This window comes from Apodemus sylvaticus, chromosome 15 (genome assembly GCF_947179515.1).
Source record: "Apodemus sylvaticus chromosome 15, mApoSyl1.1, whole genome shotgun sequence".
NCBI lineage: Eukaryota > Metazoa > Chordata > Mammalia > Rodentia > Muridae > Apodemus > Apodemus sylvaticus.
In genome coordinates, this window is record NC_067486.1 from 73,958,173 (window position 1) to 73,974,063 (window position 15,891).

Genomic DNA, 15,891 nt, shown 5'->3' on the forward strand with positions numbered 1-15,891 from the left:
TGCCTTCAATTCTACTGAGGCTCCCTGAATTTCCAAAATGAAATGGCTCATTTGCAGACAGTTTAAGCATCACATTCTTGGAGTACTTACCTAAGCCACTAAATAGGATGTAACTAAATATGGCAACTTTCAACTTTTGTCAACTAACTTTACAGGAACTGTAATTATTATAACACAGTTTGTCAACAACTTTCATTTAGGGAGCATTTATGTGCAAGCTTTATTCTTTTCTGCATGGGGTTTCATCTTGATATCTTGGCACACTGAGATTTGATGTGAACATTGAAGTCTTTTGTCTATTTTATTATATGGAGTAATAGAAGATTGACGGCCCTTCCTAGCTGCATCATCTTACATAACTATCTCATCCTCATTTCATTTTTACAAGAAGTCTATGCCATGTGTTCATAAAATTCAATGTCATCTTCCCTTCCCAGTGATACTAGAATATATTTTGTAGCCTTCTCTGTGACTCCAGAATCCTGGAGATAGTTGTAATTAATAAAATATCAGAGAAAGAAAATAAGGAGTGTCAATTTAAGTTGAAGTATAAGACAACTACAAGCTACACATTTCACTTGGCAAGGACACAGAACTGCAAGCCCCTAAGTTGGACCCCTAGCATCAGCAAAAATAAGATGTGAAATGGGAAGTTATTGAAGTATTAGTCCAGCATAATTTATCTTACTCTAATACAGACAATGGCTGGAACACTCCTACCAAATTCCAAAGAGCAGTGTTAGATAGTTCATAGATTATAAATACATTCTACCAACCACTCTATTCGATTATTTGCTTATGGTGAGACAATTCCAAGGACCAAACAGGCCCTTCATTTTCAGCTATTGCCTGCAAACACTGTTAAAAGGATGATTTGTGGTCCTCCTTGGCTGGAGAAAATCAGAGCCTACAAGGGTAAAAGAGAGGTAAAAATTAATGGTTCTTAAACAATTTGTGCACCAGAATCACCCAAGAAGTTTACGTGGAGCTCTGCCCAGTCTTTTTGAAGTTCATTTAGTTTATTGTAGTAACAGCAAGAAATGTGCATTTCCATATGAGTATAAATGGCTGTGATATGAATGATTCAAGCAATACAGCTTCTCAAGGTTAGGGCAAGATCAATCTTTCCTTCTTACAATCTGAACAACACTCTTGGAAATATGAAAGTGTTAAAGAGTATTATAGGTAGTAATTTTCCAAGTGTGACTCATGGGATACCTACCTTACTCAAATTACAAATGGCATACTCAAATAAGGTAAATTGCTGAACTGGAATACCAAACTTCTGCAAGAACCATTGTACTAAAATACCTGCATTCGTTTATTTGTTTGTTAGTTAGTTTGTTTTTTTGAGACAGGTTTTCTCTGTATAGCCCTGGATGTCCTGCAACTCACTGTATAGACCAGGTTGGCCTCAAACTCAGAAATACACCTGGCTCTGCCTCCCATGTTCTGAGATGAAAGGCATGCACCCACCACTGCCTGGTTAGACCTGCATTCCTGTCTTTAGTGTAGAAGTGTCCTAAAAGTGACACTTAAATACACCAAAGTTTACAACCATTATCACAGGGGTTATTTATCCTGTGAATATTTTAATGATTAATTGAAGTTATTTCTAAAATAGAATCTGAGTTTATCCAAACACTTTAAATCACCTATCTGGAAGTAAATATCTCATAGCTAGAGGTTCTAGTAGTTGTAAAAGGAAGACACTCTAGAACTCATAGTGTGTATCACAACTTCAAAAAATTACATTTTATTTTTAAGATAAAATGAATAAAATGTATCTTATTTTTAAGTTAATACATTTTTGTATTTATCTATTTGGGAAAGTTCAAATATGATGGGAGAATCTAGAGAAACTATTATAACAATTATAGCTTTTAAAGTTATATGTATGTAAACAACTTGTATAAAATCATAAGGTTAGATGATCCACTAGACACTTGATATAACATGCCTCTGTGTATAGAGCTTTCTTATGATGGCTAATCTTAGTTATTAACTTGAACACATGCAACATTAGCTAAAACCCAAGCACCTGGGCATGCCACAGAGGGATTTTCATAATTAGATCATTCGAAGTAGAAATACCTACAAAAAGTCTGGGCCATACCTTTTGGTTGTAATCTACAAAAAAAGTATATTGAAGGAAAAAAGCATTTGATTTTTGACTGCTTGACCACATTCCTACAGACAAATTCTTGTCTATTCTATATTGCTGAAGCATTTTCTCATTGGTAGTAGAAGCTATTTATTTAAGACATTAATAAAAAATATTAGCACCTCTCTAGGAATTTTCTAGAAATATATTGAGACTACTGAGACATCCAGTATTGTGGACTGAACACCTTTGACATTTTTAGACTTTCCACTGGGAGACTGTCATTGCTGGACTTCCTGGACTACACCCTCTAAGCCTCTATAATAGAACCCTCCCCCACACATAAACTTCATTCCATTTGTTCCGTTTCCATGGAGATCTATAAGCTACCTGCTTCTTCTATTGTGATATACACGGTTGTGATAGATAGTTCCACTTACGACTTTTTTCTTTCACACGAATCCACCAGGGCTAGTTTCAGAGTTGCTACTGGAAAGTATGTAAAAAGCCTAAATTAGAGGCCTGAGTATATGGAGAACAGACTGAGCACCATTGGGAAAACCACTTACCCTGCATACTTTCTTGTTCTGTGTTGAATAAGGATATTTTAGAGAAATAAAAAGAGTGTTGCATATGTATTAAGCTTATAGCATGTCATTTGTTGCTGAAAAACATCCAGTGAGATCAATAATATTAGTTCCATTTTAGATAGCAGAACATCAAGGCTCAGAAAGATCATACTCCAAGAGAAAAGAGAAAGAAGGAAGGCAGTATTTGACTTTAAATTCATGCTCCTAAATAGACAACATTTCGTCCATATTGGCATGTATATTTAACCAATAATTATGCCACTTCAGTGATAAGTAGTCATAGCCCATGAGAAAAAAATCTTATCATTTGCACTGTTGAAGTATATGACAATGAATATAACTTTATTATGCAATGATGGTTAAGGAATAATCACATTAATTTCTGAGTCTTTCTTCATATGCTGAATATATAGATCATTATCTTTCAGACTCTTATATAGCCAAATGCTCCCAAATATGACTTTATGTTGCTAAACCTGTACTTAACATCTTCAAAGAAAATCTGTACTTAACATCTTCAAAGAAAATCAATATCAAAATTTAGCTTTGAGAGTACCAAAATTGCATAGTTATTTAAGAGAACTTATATTTCATATTCATACCTCTTGCTTTAGTTCTTTATTTTATTTTTATCTCCTAAGAAGCTGAGTTTAAATACCTTTGAGGACCTAGAGAAATCAATCTCACACATACTAGGAACCTCTTTCCCTGATGCCTAGCTTTAATAGGGTCAGAAGGTGCTATTGCAGGCTGCTAGAAAGAAGAGACATCGCAATTGTCTTACTCAGCACTGAACCCTGATGATACAATACCAGCCTCCCAGGCAAGACATATCCACTTTTGAATAGAGGCATGGTGCTTATGGGGCAACCAACTATTTTCTGATTGCATCTGAGGCCTATTACATGACTGTTATTTAATACATTTCTAGTATTTAAAATATGATCAAGTTCCATGGCTGGGGAGATGCATTTGCGGAACTTACCATTGTTATATTGTTAAATGGTCAGGTTGTGAAACCAACTATATATTTAAAACAATAGACCTGTCATGTTTTCAGCTTTGATCAGAAAAGCTCCTTTTAATAGCAGGATGGAGTCTGTGCAGATCATCATAACTACTCAAATTGATAAGAAAAATGATTGGAAATACTTAACTCTAAATAGGGCACCTTTATCAATAGCCCTGCTGAAACTTAGGCATCACTATGGAAGAAAAAGCAGAATATATATATATATATGAGAGAGATTGGTGTGACATGCTTTGTTTTAGACATGGCATATCTATTACACTTAAAACTCATCGCAATTTTTATGGCAAAATCCAACTAAATTCTAGCATGATGGTGAACAAGCTTTTGAACTCCCAGGATTTAGGCAGAATCATACTTATTTGGGACAGTGGTACTGGTGGCTTCTGCTCCAGTGGATGGCTCTACATTCATATTGGTAGCTGTACATTGTGTGTGATATATTTTTAAGACTTGAAGTTGGGACAGGGACTTGTTAGGATCAATGGAGAGCAGGTTAAAGAAAATGACTAGTGGTAGATATCTTTTATTGTATACATACATAAATTTTTCTTTTCTTTATCTACTAATACTTTAGATAATTATTTACTTTTATTTTGTGTGTATGTGTGTGTATGTGTGTCTGTGAATGCATGTGTGTGTGTATGTGTGTGTGTGTGTGTATCTGTGTACAGCTTGTGTGTTGGAGTCCCCAGAAGTAAAAAGTAATTGGATTCTCTAGAATGTGAGTTACAGACAGTTGTGAGCCACAACCTTGTCTTCCCTCATAGAATTTGAAGCAATGCATATTATCCACTTTCTGATGCCTAACATGAAGCCTTTGAACATCTCTTCACAAGTAATGCAGCATGACATGAGAACTCTGCATTGAGCTGAGTCATTTCTGCTGAGCATAACAGCTAACTACATAGTCCATCGTAAGGAATGTTTTAGACAGTGGGAGTTCTAGTTAAACAGATAACATGAAGGATTTTCACATGTGTTTTATCTCTGTACAACTCCTCTTTGGTTGAGAGGTTGGCTCTGGACCAAGCTCACTAGCAGTAAAGACTGTGGTACTGAAGGTGATGCCTTCTGTCTAATGTAGTCTACTACTGTTTTAGATCTGCTTCTGTTCAGAAACATTGGGTTTTGTGCTCATAACTTTCTTATAATAAGCAGGCAACATATAGAGCTGAAAAAGGATACAGGATTCTCAGCTGTCTCCTGGGCTGGAGGATTCATAAGACCAACACTATTATGAAGGCCAGATGTTTTCAGCTTGGAGAAGGAATATAGGTTTCCCATATACGCTCTTTTGAGTTGTCCCGAGGTCAGAGTTGCCCAAGGCACCTGGACCCTATTTCAGCATATATTCTTTGGCTGAGTACTTTTGCCTGAGATTATATACCAGTGACCCTCAGAATGAATAGATCCCATATATGAAGAGTTTTTTATGTTTGTTTGTTTTGATTCTTTGACTTTATTTTACAAATTTAAGCCAGTATTTAATTGAAAGCATACATTCCAATAGTAATATTTGGAAACTCATAAAAGAAACTGGGCAATTTGTCATGCAGAGGCTAATCCAGTGGCAGCAACCAAACAGAAGTGGGAAAGCACTCATGTGCTCTTTAGTAATCGGCAGCTCTAGGGCTCCAGAGAGGTCCCTGTCCTGCAGGCCAAGGGCCAGTTATCTTTAATTGGCATGTCACTGTCCACTGAAAGACCCTACTTGTCTGAAGCTGCACTCTGTGTTGGAGTTAAACGAAGTCCCCGGGTGTTAAATTTCCATCTGCTCCCCCTTTCTCCCTTTCCCTTACCTTCTGGCCCCTGGAAGAAATTGAACTCAACACCCATTTTTCAGGATTGTGAAGGAAGGCAGTAGGCATCAAGCTCTACCTGCAGCACCTTGCCACGACTGGGTTCTTCTGCTGATTCTTACTTAAGCCAAACTTGTCGTAGAATTCTAACTCACTGACTTTGGTACTTCCATAGATTTTCCAGTTCATGTCAGAAAAAAAGAAAAAAACAACTACTACAACAAATATCCCCTCACCTTTCCTATCTAATATAAATCTCAATTTTCTGAAATGTAATGTTCTTTGGATGTGAATAGTAACACCAGAAAATGAAAATTGAGGAGAGGACATTAAAAATATGTTAGTACAAAAGACATGGCATAAAAATATACCTTTATTGAGACCAACAACAAAAGCATACTATTTACAGGGGGCAATGGGAAGCAGGGATTCCTACGGGGAGATTTGGTCCCTGGGAACAATATGTGCTGTAGGTTTGCGGTTGAGCTCTTGTCCGCCAGAACCTGCTCGTTTTCAAATCACTCCTTGGGGTTTACGCACCCTGTGAGTGTCAAAGCCCTGGTCTTTTTGGTGCACAAGCCCTGTGAGTATCAAAGCCCAAGTAAACTTCACTGGCCCATATCACAAGGAGACACGAGTTCTTAGCTACCTTTGAACCACGTGGCAAGATCAGACTCTAAGCAACTTTAAATACTGACCTTCTAGGGCCCGAGAAGAGTGTGCTCTTCCAAGGCCGTTAGAGGCAATAACTGGATACAGGTGCTTCAGGTCTTTTGTCTCCTAGAAATAAATAGTTTTTAAAAAAAAATCAATAAAAGAGGGACACAAATCTGATAGTCTATTAAATGATTAAAAATGTCAATTATTCCCAAAAGTTTGTGACCCAAAGAGAGTTGGTAGAAATAGCAGCCACTACCCTCCAAATAAAATGATTATAGGATATAAAAGTCGTTGTTATTGGATAAATCTGTAAAGTGGTGGAGTGTAAGCGCTGAGATCTGGGGAGCGGGTTCGGATCGGGTGCCATTTTGTATCCACTGACTTTGAGACTCTTGGAGAGCAGGCTTACAGAGGTGTGTTTCCCACTGGGGATGAGTGTGCATCTCTGCCCGGCTCTTGCTCCTGAGGTGACTTTCTCCTTCACAGTAGGTGACACAGCAGCGACAGGCTGCCGAGGGCTTCCCTCGGTGCTTGGACATGGTGCCTGGGGCTGGCCCTGCTCCAGACGCCCTCTCTGTGCTTCGGAGTTCTGGGGGCTCTTTCAAACGACTTCTCCTCTGAACGTGATCCAGACTGATGTCAGACTGAGACGAACAGCTCTCATTCCAGCCCGAGCTGGCACTCAGACTTCTCAGGGGAAGAGCCAAGCGCAAGGCCTTCCAGAACTTGGAGCCAGAATGTTTGGACTTTTCTCCCTTCCAGCTTACAAAAGACACAGACTCCTTCAGCTGCGTGATGCCCGGGTGGGGTTGCTCAAGCGGACGATATTCCACCACGATGAGCTTAGTGGAGATGGAGTTCTGGCACATGACACCCAGTTTAAACTCCAACATGCTGATGCTCTTTTCTGTCACATAGTCCGGGCTCAGGACAACAATCATCCTTCGGCTCCGCTGAATGAAATCAAACACTGCTTCCACGGTATCTACAGGGAAATGGAAAGATAGCATAGCATCTGGTATTGATGACTCCATGCCCAGTTAGTCATTGTCCTGTTTACAAAAGACGGGCGTGAACAGTTTTGAAAATATAGGGTATTATTACTAATCTATCAAAGTTGAGAAATCAAGTAATCTCATCCACACCGCCTGTACTGACAATTGGGAAGATTTTGTTTCTTGTAAGAAAGAAGGAGGGGCCTTTAAGAGAGAATGCTTGAATCTCGCTCAGAAGGAGAAATAAAACAGTCGTCGAAGGTGGATGGAGGGAACTGAGAGATAACCGCGAGGGGATGGGTGAGGGAAGTGGGTATCAGGTATAGGGATAGCTGGGGAGTTAGGCAGGAATGTAGGGAGTACATGGAAGTTGGCCTGGAGGGGGCATCTCTAGGATATTCCAGAGACCTAGGATGGGAGAGGCTCCAGGGAGTCTAGGAGGACTCTAGCTGAGACTCCTAGAAGTAGGAATTTGGAGCCTGAGGTGGACAACCTATAGCCGGGCAGAACTTGTAGTGTCAGGACAAGGACACTAATCTACCCACAAAACCTTCGACCCAGTATGTATCCTGCCTTCAAGAAGTGCAGGGACAAAGACAGAGCAGGGACTCAAGGAATGGCAAGCAATGACTACTAGCCTGACTTGAGACCAGTCCCACACGGGCAAAACCCAACCCCTAACACTATTAATGATACACTGTTATGCTTGAAGACAGGAGCCCTGCATAGCTGTCCTGAGAGAGGCTTCACCCAGCCACTAACTGCAACAGATGCTGAGAACCACATGTAAACATTAGACAGAGGTGGGAAATCTGTGGAAAGGTTAGGGGGAAGAACGGAGGAATCCAGAAGAGATAGGGATTCTACAAGAAGACCAAAAGAATCTACTAACCTGGGTACTGAGGACTCAGAGACTGAACCACCAACCACAGAGCACACAATGGCTGGGCCTACCTCCCCTGCACATATTTGTAACAGATGTGCAGCTTGGTTTTGATGCTAGTCCTTCCACCACTGTCCCTGAACCTGTTGCCTGCCTGTGGATCCTGTTCCCCTAGCCTCAGTGTGTGCTCACTGTGAGAGGATATGCCTAGTCCTGCAGAGGCTTGAAGTGCCAGGGTCGGTTGGAGCCCAAAGGCACTTCCCCCTTCTCAGAGGTGAAGAGGATGTGCTGAGGGAGGGTGTGTGTGAGTGGGAGCTGGGAGGAGAAGGGAGCTGCAATTTGGATATAAGAAGAATAGGAAAATAATGAGGGGAAGAGAGAAAAACTAATGGTCAATTAGCATATGAAAAGAAAAAAGGGAAGAGGGATATCTTTAATTTAATGTCTTTCCCTACAGAATACACCCCTTCCATTGAAGATGTTGTCTTCATGAGAAGATCGTCCCCTATCATAACTTTGAATTAAATGAACTATTAAAAAAAAAAAAAAAAGCTGACTTACTCTCTTTTTCTTAGCTTGTAAATCATTTCTTGTTTTGGATTTTTTATTTCCATAAGTTTTATCTGGTGGTCTTAGATCCTATATCTTCTAATGTCCCAAAGATCTGCGCACTATTGTGATGTTACTGAACTTTTTTCTTACCACTGTGTTAAGTGACTTCAGCTATCTCCTCTTACTCTGTAAAAGACTTGATTTCAAGAACTACCATCCCTTATCACATGCCTGTGAAGAGTAATTTCATTTGTATATATGTCTTCTAGGATAATATTTTGAATAACAATGAACATTGCTACTTCTTGAGAACCTTTGATTGGCAGAATATTAAGGGAATTACTGCCTCCCTACATCCTCAGTTACAACTGGCCAGAGGTATTCAACTAACACTTTAGGCTGGGCAGTGGTGGTGCACACCTTTAATCTCAGCACTTGGGAGGCAGAGGCAGGCAGGTGGATGTCTGACTTTGAGGTCAGCCTGGTCTACAGAGTGAGTTTCAGGAGAGCCAGGGCTATACAGAGAAACCCTGTCTTGAAACCAAAAGCCAAAGCCCCCCCCCCCCCCAAAAAAAACAAAAACCAAAAAACTCCCAAAAAACAAAAAACAACCAAACAAGGAAAACCCACAAAAACAAAACAAAACAAAAAACCAAAAACACGTTGGACATTGGACACAGTACTGGTCTTTTATCAACCAAAATTTCTTTCTGATCTTGATCCTTCCTTCACATCCTCACTTCTTTGTTGCTTCAATTTTCTTTTGTCTTTTGCGTGTGTATGTGTGTGTGTGTAAAGAAGAGGCCTGGGTCAGTTAAAGAGCCGAATACCACTATTGTGGTTAAGAATCAATCAATTAATTAAGACTTCTGGCAGAGCATTCCATTCTAAAGTTTGCTGGTGGGATATATAGATGGACCCCAAAGAGGGCGGGGTCTTCAAATTAATGCAGCACTAACTAACTGTGAGATGCAGCGGCTTAGAAAATATAATTAAGGGAAAGAAAGTCCACCCATGTGACTCTTAGTGCCCAAAGTGTTACAACATATGCCAGCCAGTATTCCCGCCATTATTGAATCTCTGTTTACTTTTCTTCAGTATATGGAGACCCTGAGAGTTTGCAGTGAGTTTGGTATTCATGAACTATACAGGAATGAGGAAGCTAGGATCCTTATTCCTGAGTCACTCTGTAATGAGTGAATTTAACTTGTTGAACTGAGAATTGGAAGGCTTTCCCTGTTGCTGTTCTGATGTTGAAAGATAAACATAATGTTTTCAGTTCTCAAGAGTCACGTGTGTGTATGCAGCCATGCATACATGGGTACATATGTACTTTGGTAGCTCGCTTGACTTAGGTTTTATGAAATCGCCTTTAATACATTAGAGAACACATGTGTGAGGGTTCTGCTGCTCTCCCTGCATCAAGAGAAATTTTAGGATCCAATGGCTAGATATTCAACAAACTTAAGCAATCAAATCCCGTAAGTGTGTATGTAACAGCATCACAATGATTATGTTAGGAAAACGACTGTTCTTTTCAATGGGATAGCCATGAATGAAAATAAAACACATATCTTAAACATTGTCTTGGGACTTTCGGATTGCAAAAAAACAAAACAAAACAAAACAAAAACCCAAACAAACAAACAAACAACCAAAAAACAACCAAAAAACCCCATACCTTTCAAGAAAGTGGAAGATTTCCATTTGAAAGAGGACAGTGTGATTGTAAGGTTGGGTTGGCAGGTAAAGGTGCCTGTCAATCTGTGTTCAATCCCTATGCAGGGCATGAAAACTGATTCCTGGGAGCTGTCCCCACCCTCCACTCATACTTACCCCACACACCCACGCATGGGGATAGAAAATAAACATGGAACAATTTAATTTTTTAAATCCTTAAAAAGAATACTTGATTAAAGAAGATCAGGTGCTGACCACATCTTCCATACCATGCTTCAAATCTTGCTTGCATAAAATATCTAGTTAGTGTTGTACACAACTGGATGGAGAAAGTGTCTTAAGAAATTTAATTAAGCAAATGATAGACAGGTTGATGACACTCATGCAATGCCATTATTGAGTCTTCTATATGGTCACCACTGAAGAGTGAACCACTTAAGACTGGTTACCATTCATCCAATGTAAAACATCCAAACACAAAATGGAATACCATGTATATTTCCTGTAATGGGGCATCTATATGTGCACAGTAGAGAGTTCTGTTATCATTCAACCCTGCCTGACAGTTGTTTATTAATTAAGTAGAAACCTGTTTGCTCATGAGTTTGGTCCATGCATCTGGGCTCCATCCTTTTGTGATTGGAAAGAGTTGTCTGTACATTACCAGAGGTTGAAACTACAACCAGAGACATAAGTGTGCTTTTGTTTTAAAGCACCACCAACTGTGGTTTCTGTATCCCTCAATCCATACATGTATACCCCATCCTAGAGCACTGAACAAGTCATTGTGTTTAAGCAGTTCTTTACTTATATGCAAAGGAATACTCTTTATATAAAGTTCACATTTTCTTTAGCCTTTCCTCAATAAATAGTTAACTACTATAATGTCTTTTATTTTATTTCATTTTTATAAATATTATCATTCCTTTTACTCTTATTTCTTAAGCCCAAACATAAAGATAAGGACACAAAACACATGCACAAAATAAAATTCAAAGGTGAAAATAAATGGTTTATTGCAAAAATATGTAAATATACAAATCAAATGAAAATGGAAAATACACATGCTTATGAATAAAATGAAAAAAATGGTCTTAAAGTACTAAAACCTATGGAAACAAATGGGTAGTTAACAAGTGGAGTGATCCTTTTGTTTCTCAATACAAAACAGTACTTTTTATTATTAGAATTTCTGGGACTCATCTAAGGTACAAAAGAGAATTAAATCACATGTGGCTGTATAAGTATATACTCTGTATAGCAGGGTTCTTTGTTTACCTGGGTACAGAAGTTCTCATTATCATAAATTTAAAACCATGACTTTTTTATTTTTATAAACAAGAGACATGATGTGTTTTCTTGTCCTCTAAAATACTAGTGTGAGCCTTCCTCCCCTCCCCCACCCCCAGTCTGCTGTTCTGTTTGGAGCATCTTCTGAAACACAGACAAGAAGAGCCTTGAAATTAAGTTCACTTAGAATGAGATAGGCTATTTGTATATGATATACTTTACACTATAGCACTAGAGTGGGCTCAGAATAAGAAGGGACCATAAATAGAAAAACATGGAGGTGACATAATTGTGGCTGGGATGAATATAGAGTCCAACTGTGCAAAAACTACACAGTACAGAGGGAACCACCTGTGGTGATGAGCTTTCCCATAACCTATGGAGTTAACATTCAAAGCTTATGTAGAACTTCTCTGGTACTGTGCTTAAAGGGTTATTAGTAGAAATGGCAATTATTTGAAATACCAAAAAAAGCATTAGCACTTCTAAAAGGTTAGATGCAAGAACGATACTATATCATCGTTTTGAGTCAAGGATCAGAGGGGAACTCTTTTCAATTTAAAGTACTCAATAATTCTAACATAAAGCAATAGTTAACTGTGGACTTCAGTACTGACAAATAATTAATAGATAATTTTAGAATTGCTTATTAACATTATTAACAAAACTTGGATAAGGTCTTCCTTAAATTATGAGTCATGCGTCATAGGATACTCAGACTCCTTAATAAGTATATCTGTTTTTCTTCATGGGTCCTCATAGTTTAATATAACTTTGATTCTAAATGTGTCTTCAGGGAATAAAGTGGAACCAGAAGCAATATCAGATGACCACTGACGAGCAGTGGCAATGGGAGGTTGACAGACAAGAGATTCCCCTGCAACCCAGAACAACTGTTGAGGCGCTAATTCGTTCATATTAATTTAGGGGAGGCAGGAACTATGACAACTATATACAGAGAGCCAGGAATTCACAAATGGAACAGGAATGAAATGAAAACATCAACACAAAACCATAACATTATTAACATAATTTAAAGACTGAACACTAGTTCTACTGGCTTTTAATAGTTTGCCAATGGCTATTGAAAGATGTATGTGTGTGATTATGTATAGCCCAAAATAATACACATAGATAATTTATAGGCAGGTGGATATACACACATACATGTAATTTGTGGACACTTCTATATACATAAACATATAAAATTCATGTGTACAGAGATCATATATATGTATATGTGTATATACAGATATACACATGTTAGATATGAAATAGAAATTGGCCTCTTTAAATGTAAATTTTGTACTTGGTTTTCACTTTTACAAGTCTTAGCAATAGTGAAATTCTGCTTGAAACTAATAAAACCACTTCATTATTAATGACTTGCAGAGTGACTCATTTGTCGCAAGGTACAACAGGTACTAGACAATTAATTATCATGAATAGTCATTCTTTTGGTATAGTAATGCCAAAAGGAAACTCAGTACCTCTCACCTCCACTTCATAATGAAGAGGTGTGTGAATGAGTGAGGATTAACCACTTTCCTGGTTTTCCCATTAGTAAGGTCTGAATTAACAAACAAACGGCAAGCATTCTCGTCTCTGCTCTCTTCCCATGGGAAAACTGCCCAGAGAGCATTTTGTGCATTTTCTCACTCTCCATTAGCACCATTAAAAGCTTCCCCTCAGACTGCACCAAGTGTGGCACTGCCTATGAGATATGAATGATAGATGCAATAGGTCGGGAGATAAAGGGACAAGTACAGACCTGTCTATCTGTAGACAGTTGAGAAATTACTATGATAAAAACAAAAGCCATGGCTTTTTCAAGTTTATAAATATGACATCCATTACCTGAGATGAGAGAAAATGGGGTTTAGTAGCAGGAAGGCAGTATGCCACTTAATCAGTCATGAAGAACAGCTGTAGTTTGACTGTTAGTCTTGCTGAGGTGGTAGATGCAACAGACACAGAAGCAAAGGATTGAAATAGCCTCAGCACACACAGGTTTAGTCCCTGATTACATGCTTAATGGATAACGGAAAAGAAAAGAAAATTAAAGGAGAGTCCTACTGAGAAACAGGCAATACTCCTGTCAGCAGGTAACGTATCTTTAAACGGAGTTTTGAGTCACTGGACAAAGTAGCTCCCAAACGGTGAGATTTTTACAAAGAGATTCGAAAAGAGGGGAGAACAGAGGGGGAGGATGCATGAGACACATCTTTACTTGTAAAGACATAATGGCTTTTAGAACTGGCGATGGACTGTGGAGTCCATCACTGTAACCCTTAGTATTGCTGAGAAACAGAGCTGCCAACTGTAACAGTACCAGAATGGTTTCCTCCGAGGGGGCTTAGACAGGACTCTTTTTCTGTCTATGAAGCCACATCCTAGGAGGGAAGAGGGGGCCCTTCCTCCCATGAACACCTTTGTTCTTTTCACCCCCTCACTTTCCCTTTCATACGTTTTTCAGGGATGAGTAGGAGAGACCCTGCTTGTCACTGCTAGACCACCGGGGACTCTTCTTCACTGGCATGGCCACCTGCAGCTGCTTCCAGAACCTGCCCTGAGGATACTTGGATTTCTCCCCTTTCCATTTAATGACCGTGAGCACCGTCTTAGCCCGCTTCAGCTCTTTCACCTTCATGTCCTTCACAGCTTTGTACTGCACTAAAATGACGTTGATGTTGCCCCGGGAGGCCATATTTTCTAGGCCAGCCTTGAGCTCCAGGAGGGCTTGTGTTCCCTGGAGCACGTAGTTGGGGCTTAGGACAACCAGGAGTCGTCTGCTTTTCTGAATGAAGCTCAGGGTCTCATCTGTGACAACTGGGAAAGAAAACACCATGGGGATTAGTGTTGGCCAAGATCTACCTGACACACTGAGCTGAAGGTTGGAAGGCAGGGAACTTGGACCGACAGCCTGGGACTCAAGGCTGAAACAGCTCTTTCAGCGACACCCCTAGTGACTTCCTCTTCAATCTAACCACACTGTCTCCAGAATGTCACTCTGCTGAGGAAAAATGGAGCCATATATAAATGCCCCACTCCCAAAACATTTCCAAATAACTAAAATCAAAGTATGTTGGAATATGGTAGATTGCTGTCACACAGTCCTCAAAGGCACTATTTGAACCAGATGGAATAGATATATTGTAGTGACATCAGTTTCTTCAAATAGTGTTGTAGCCCAGACAAAGAGGCTCCTGAAAGAATGAACTATCTTTTATGAAAAGTATTCAAGCAGAATACTTTGACTGCAGAGTCGCAGCCCCCAAGTTGCAGCTGCAGCTAACCAAGGACACAAGGAAATGTCAGAAAGATGAATTTGACACACACTCTCTCTTCCTTTCTCTTTCTTTCTCTCTTTCTCTTTCTCTCTCTCTCTCTCTCTCTCTCTCTCTCTCTCTCTCTGTGTGTGTGTGTGTGTGTGCGCGCGCACGCATGTGTGTGTGTGTGCTGATGTGTACTTTCCTGATGCCAACTGATGTCACTGTTGCTAAATTAGTGACTGACGCAAACGGCATCTTGGCAAGAGTGTATTCCCCCATCAGCTCCTCAGTTTTCTCTGTTGTGGAGATGAAAGTAAAACATGCACATTTCTCTTTAACCTCCAGTTCTCACTGGGCAGTCCTTCATCAGCTACTGCTAGCTGATGTGTTTTGCATTTACTAACTTTCAATTGCTTTCTCCAAGTTGAAAAATAAGTTCAGAAAATGGAAATACAGCCTAATTGTATTCAAGGGCTCTGATTAATTCCTGTCACTAAATTCTTGGGACAAATCTATCTCCTCACAGATGCAGAGGGAGACCCACATAATCCTTCATCCAGAGGAGAGACGTTCACTAGCTCCAGGCAGTGCAGTGGTGATGTGGAAACCTATAGCACACTCCACCTCCCACCCCCAACACTCATTTCCATTCTTAATCTTCACAAGTGCAGAAGTAACGGGGAAAGACTTGCCAATTAAAATCTAACATGTGCAGCTCTGGGGAGAATCCAGGGATGGGGATGTGTTTACTCTAAACATTTCCACTGGTGACTGACCATGTATAAGCACAGAAAGAGGTCCAAAGGCAAAATGGCCTCAGCAAGAGCAGCAAAAAGGATCTAAAGGGAACAGGCCCTACAAGATGCAAGAATAATTATGCATTCTTCAAAGGACTGTCAGCACCCTGTGGAAGGTCTTACCCAGCTATGTACTACAGAGCTTTTCATCCCTTTTCACATAGTAGATATTATGATCAGCTTTGTGGAGGAATAAATAGGAATAGGAACATGAATGAGTTGGGCAAATTAAGTAT

General features: G+C 39.6%; 1 protein-coding gene across 2 annotated transcripts in view; it reads right to left on the reverse strand.

The window, feature by feature from the left end:
• Positions 1-6,458: 6,458 nt before the first annotated feature.
• Il1rap (interleukin 1 receptor accessory protein) overlaps positions 6,459-15,891 on the reverse strand; it is a 139,473-nt gene continuing 130,040 nt past the window's right edge. The window contains exon 11 of one of the 2 annotated variants that reach the window (XM_052158748.1): positions 6,459-7,171. In XM_052158748.1, coding sequence (XP_052014708.1) covers positions 6,459-7,171 — 713 coding nt within the window. Of the gene's footprint in view, positions 7,172-11,287; positions 14,416-15,891 lie in introns of those variants that run through there. The other variant, XM_052158749.1, reaches the window with a different exon arrangement.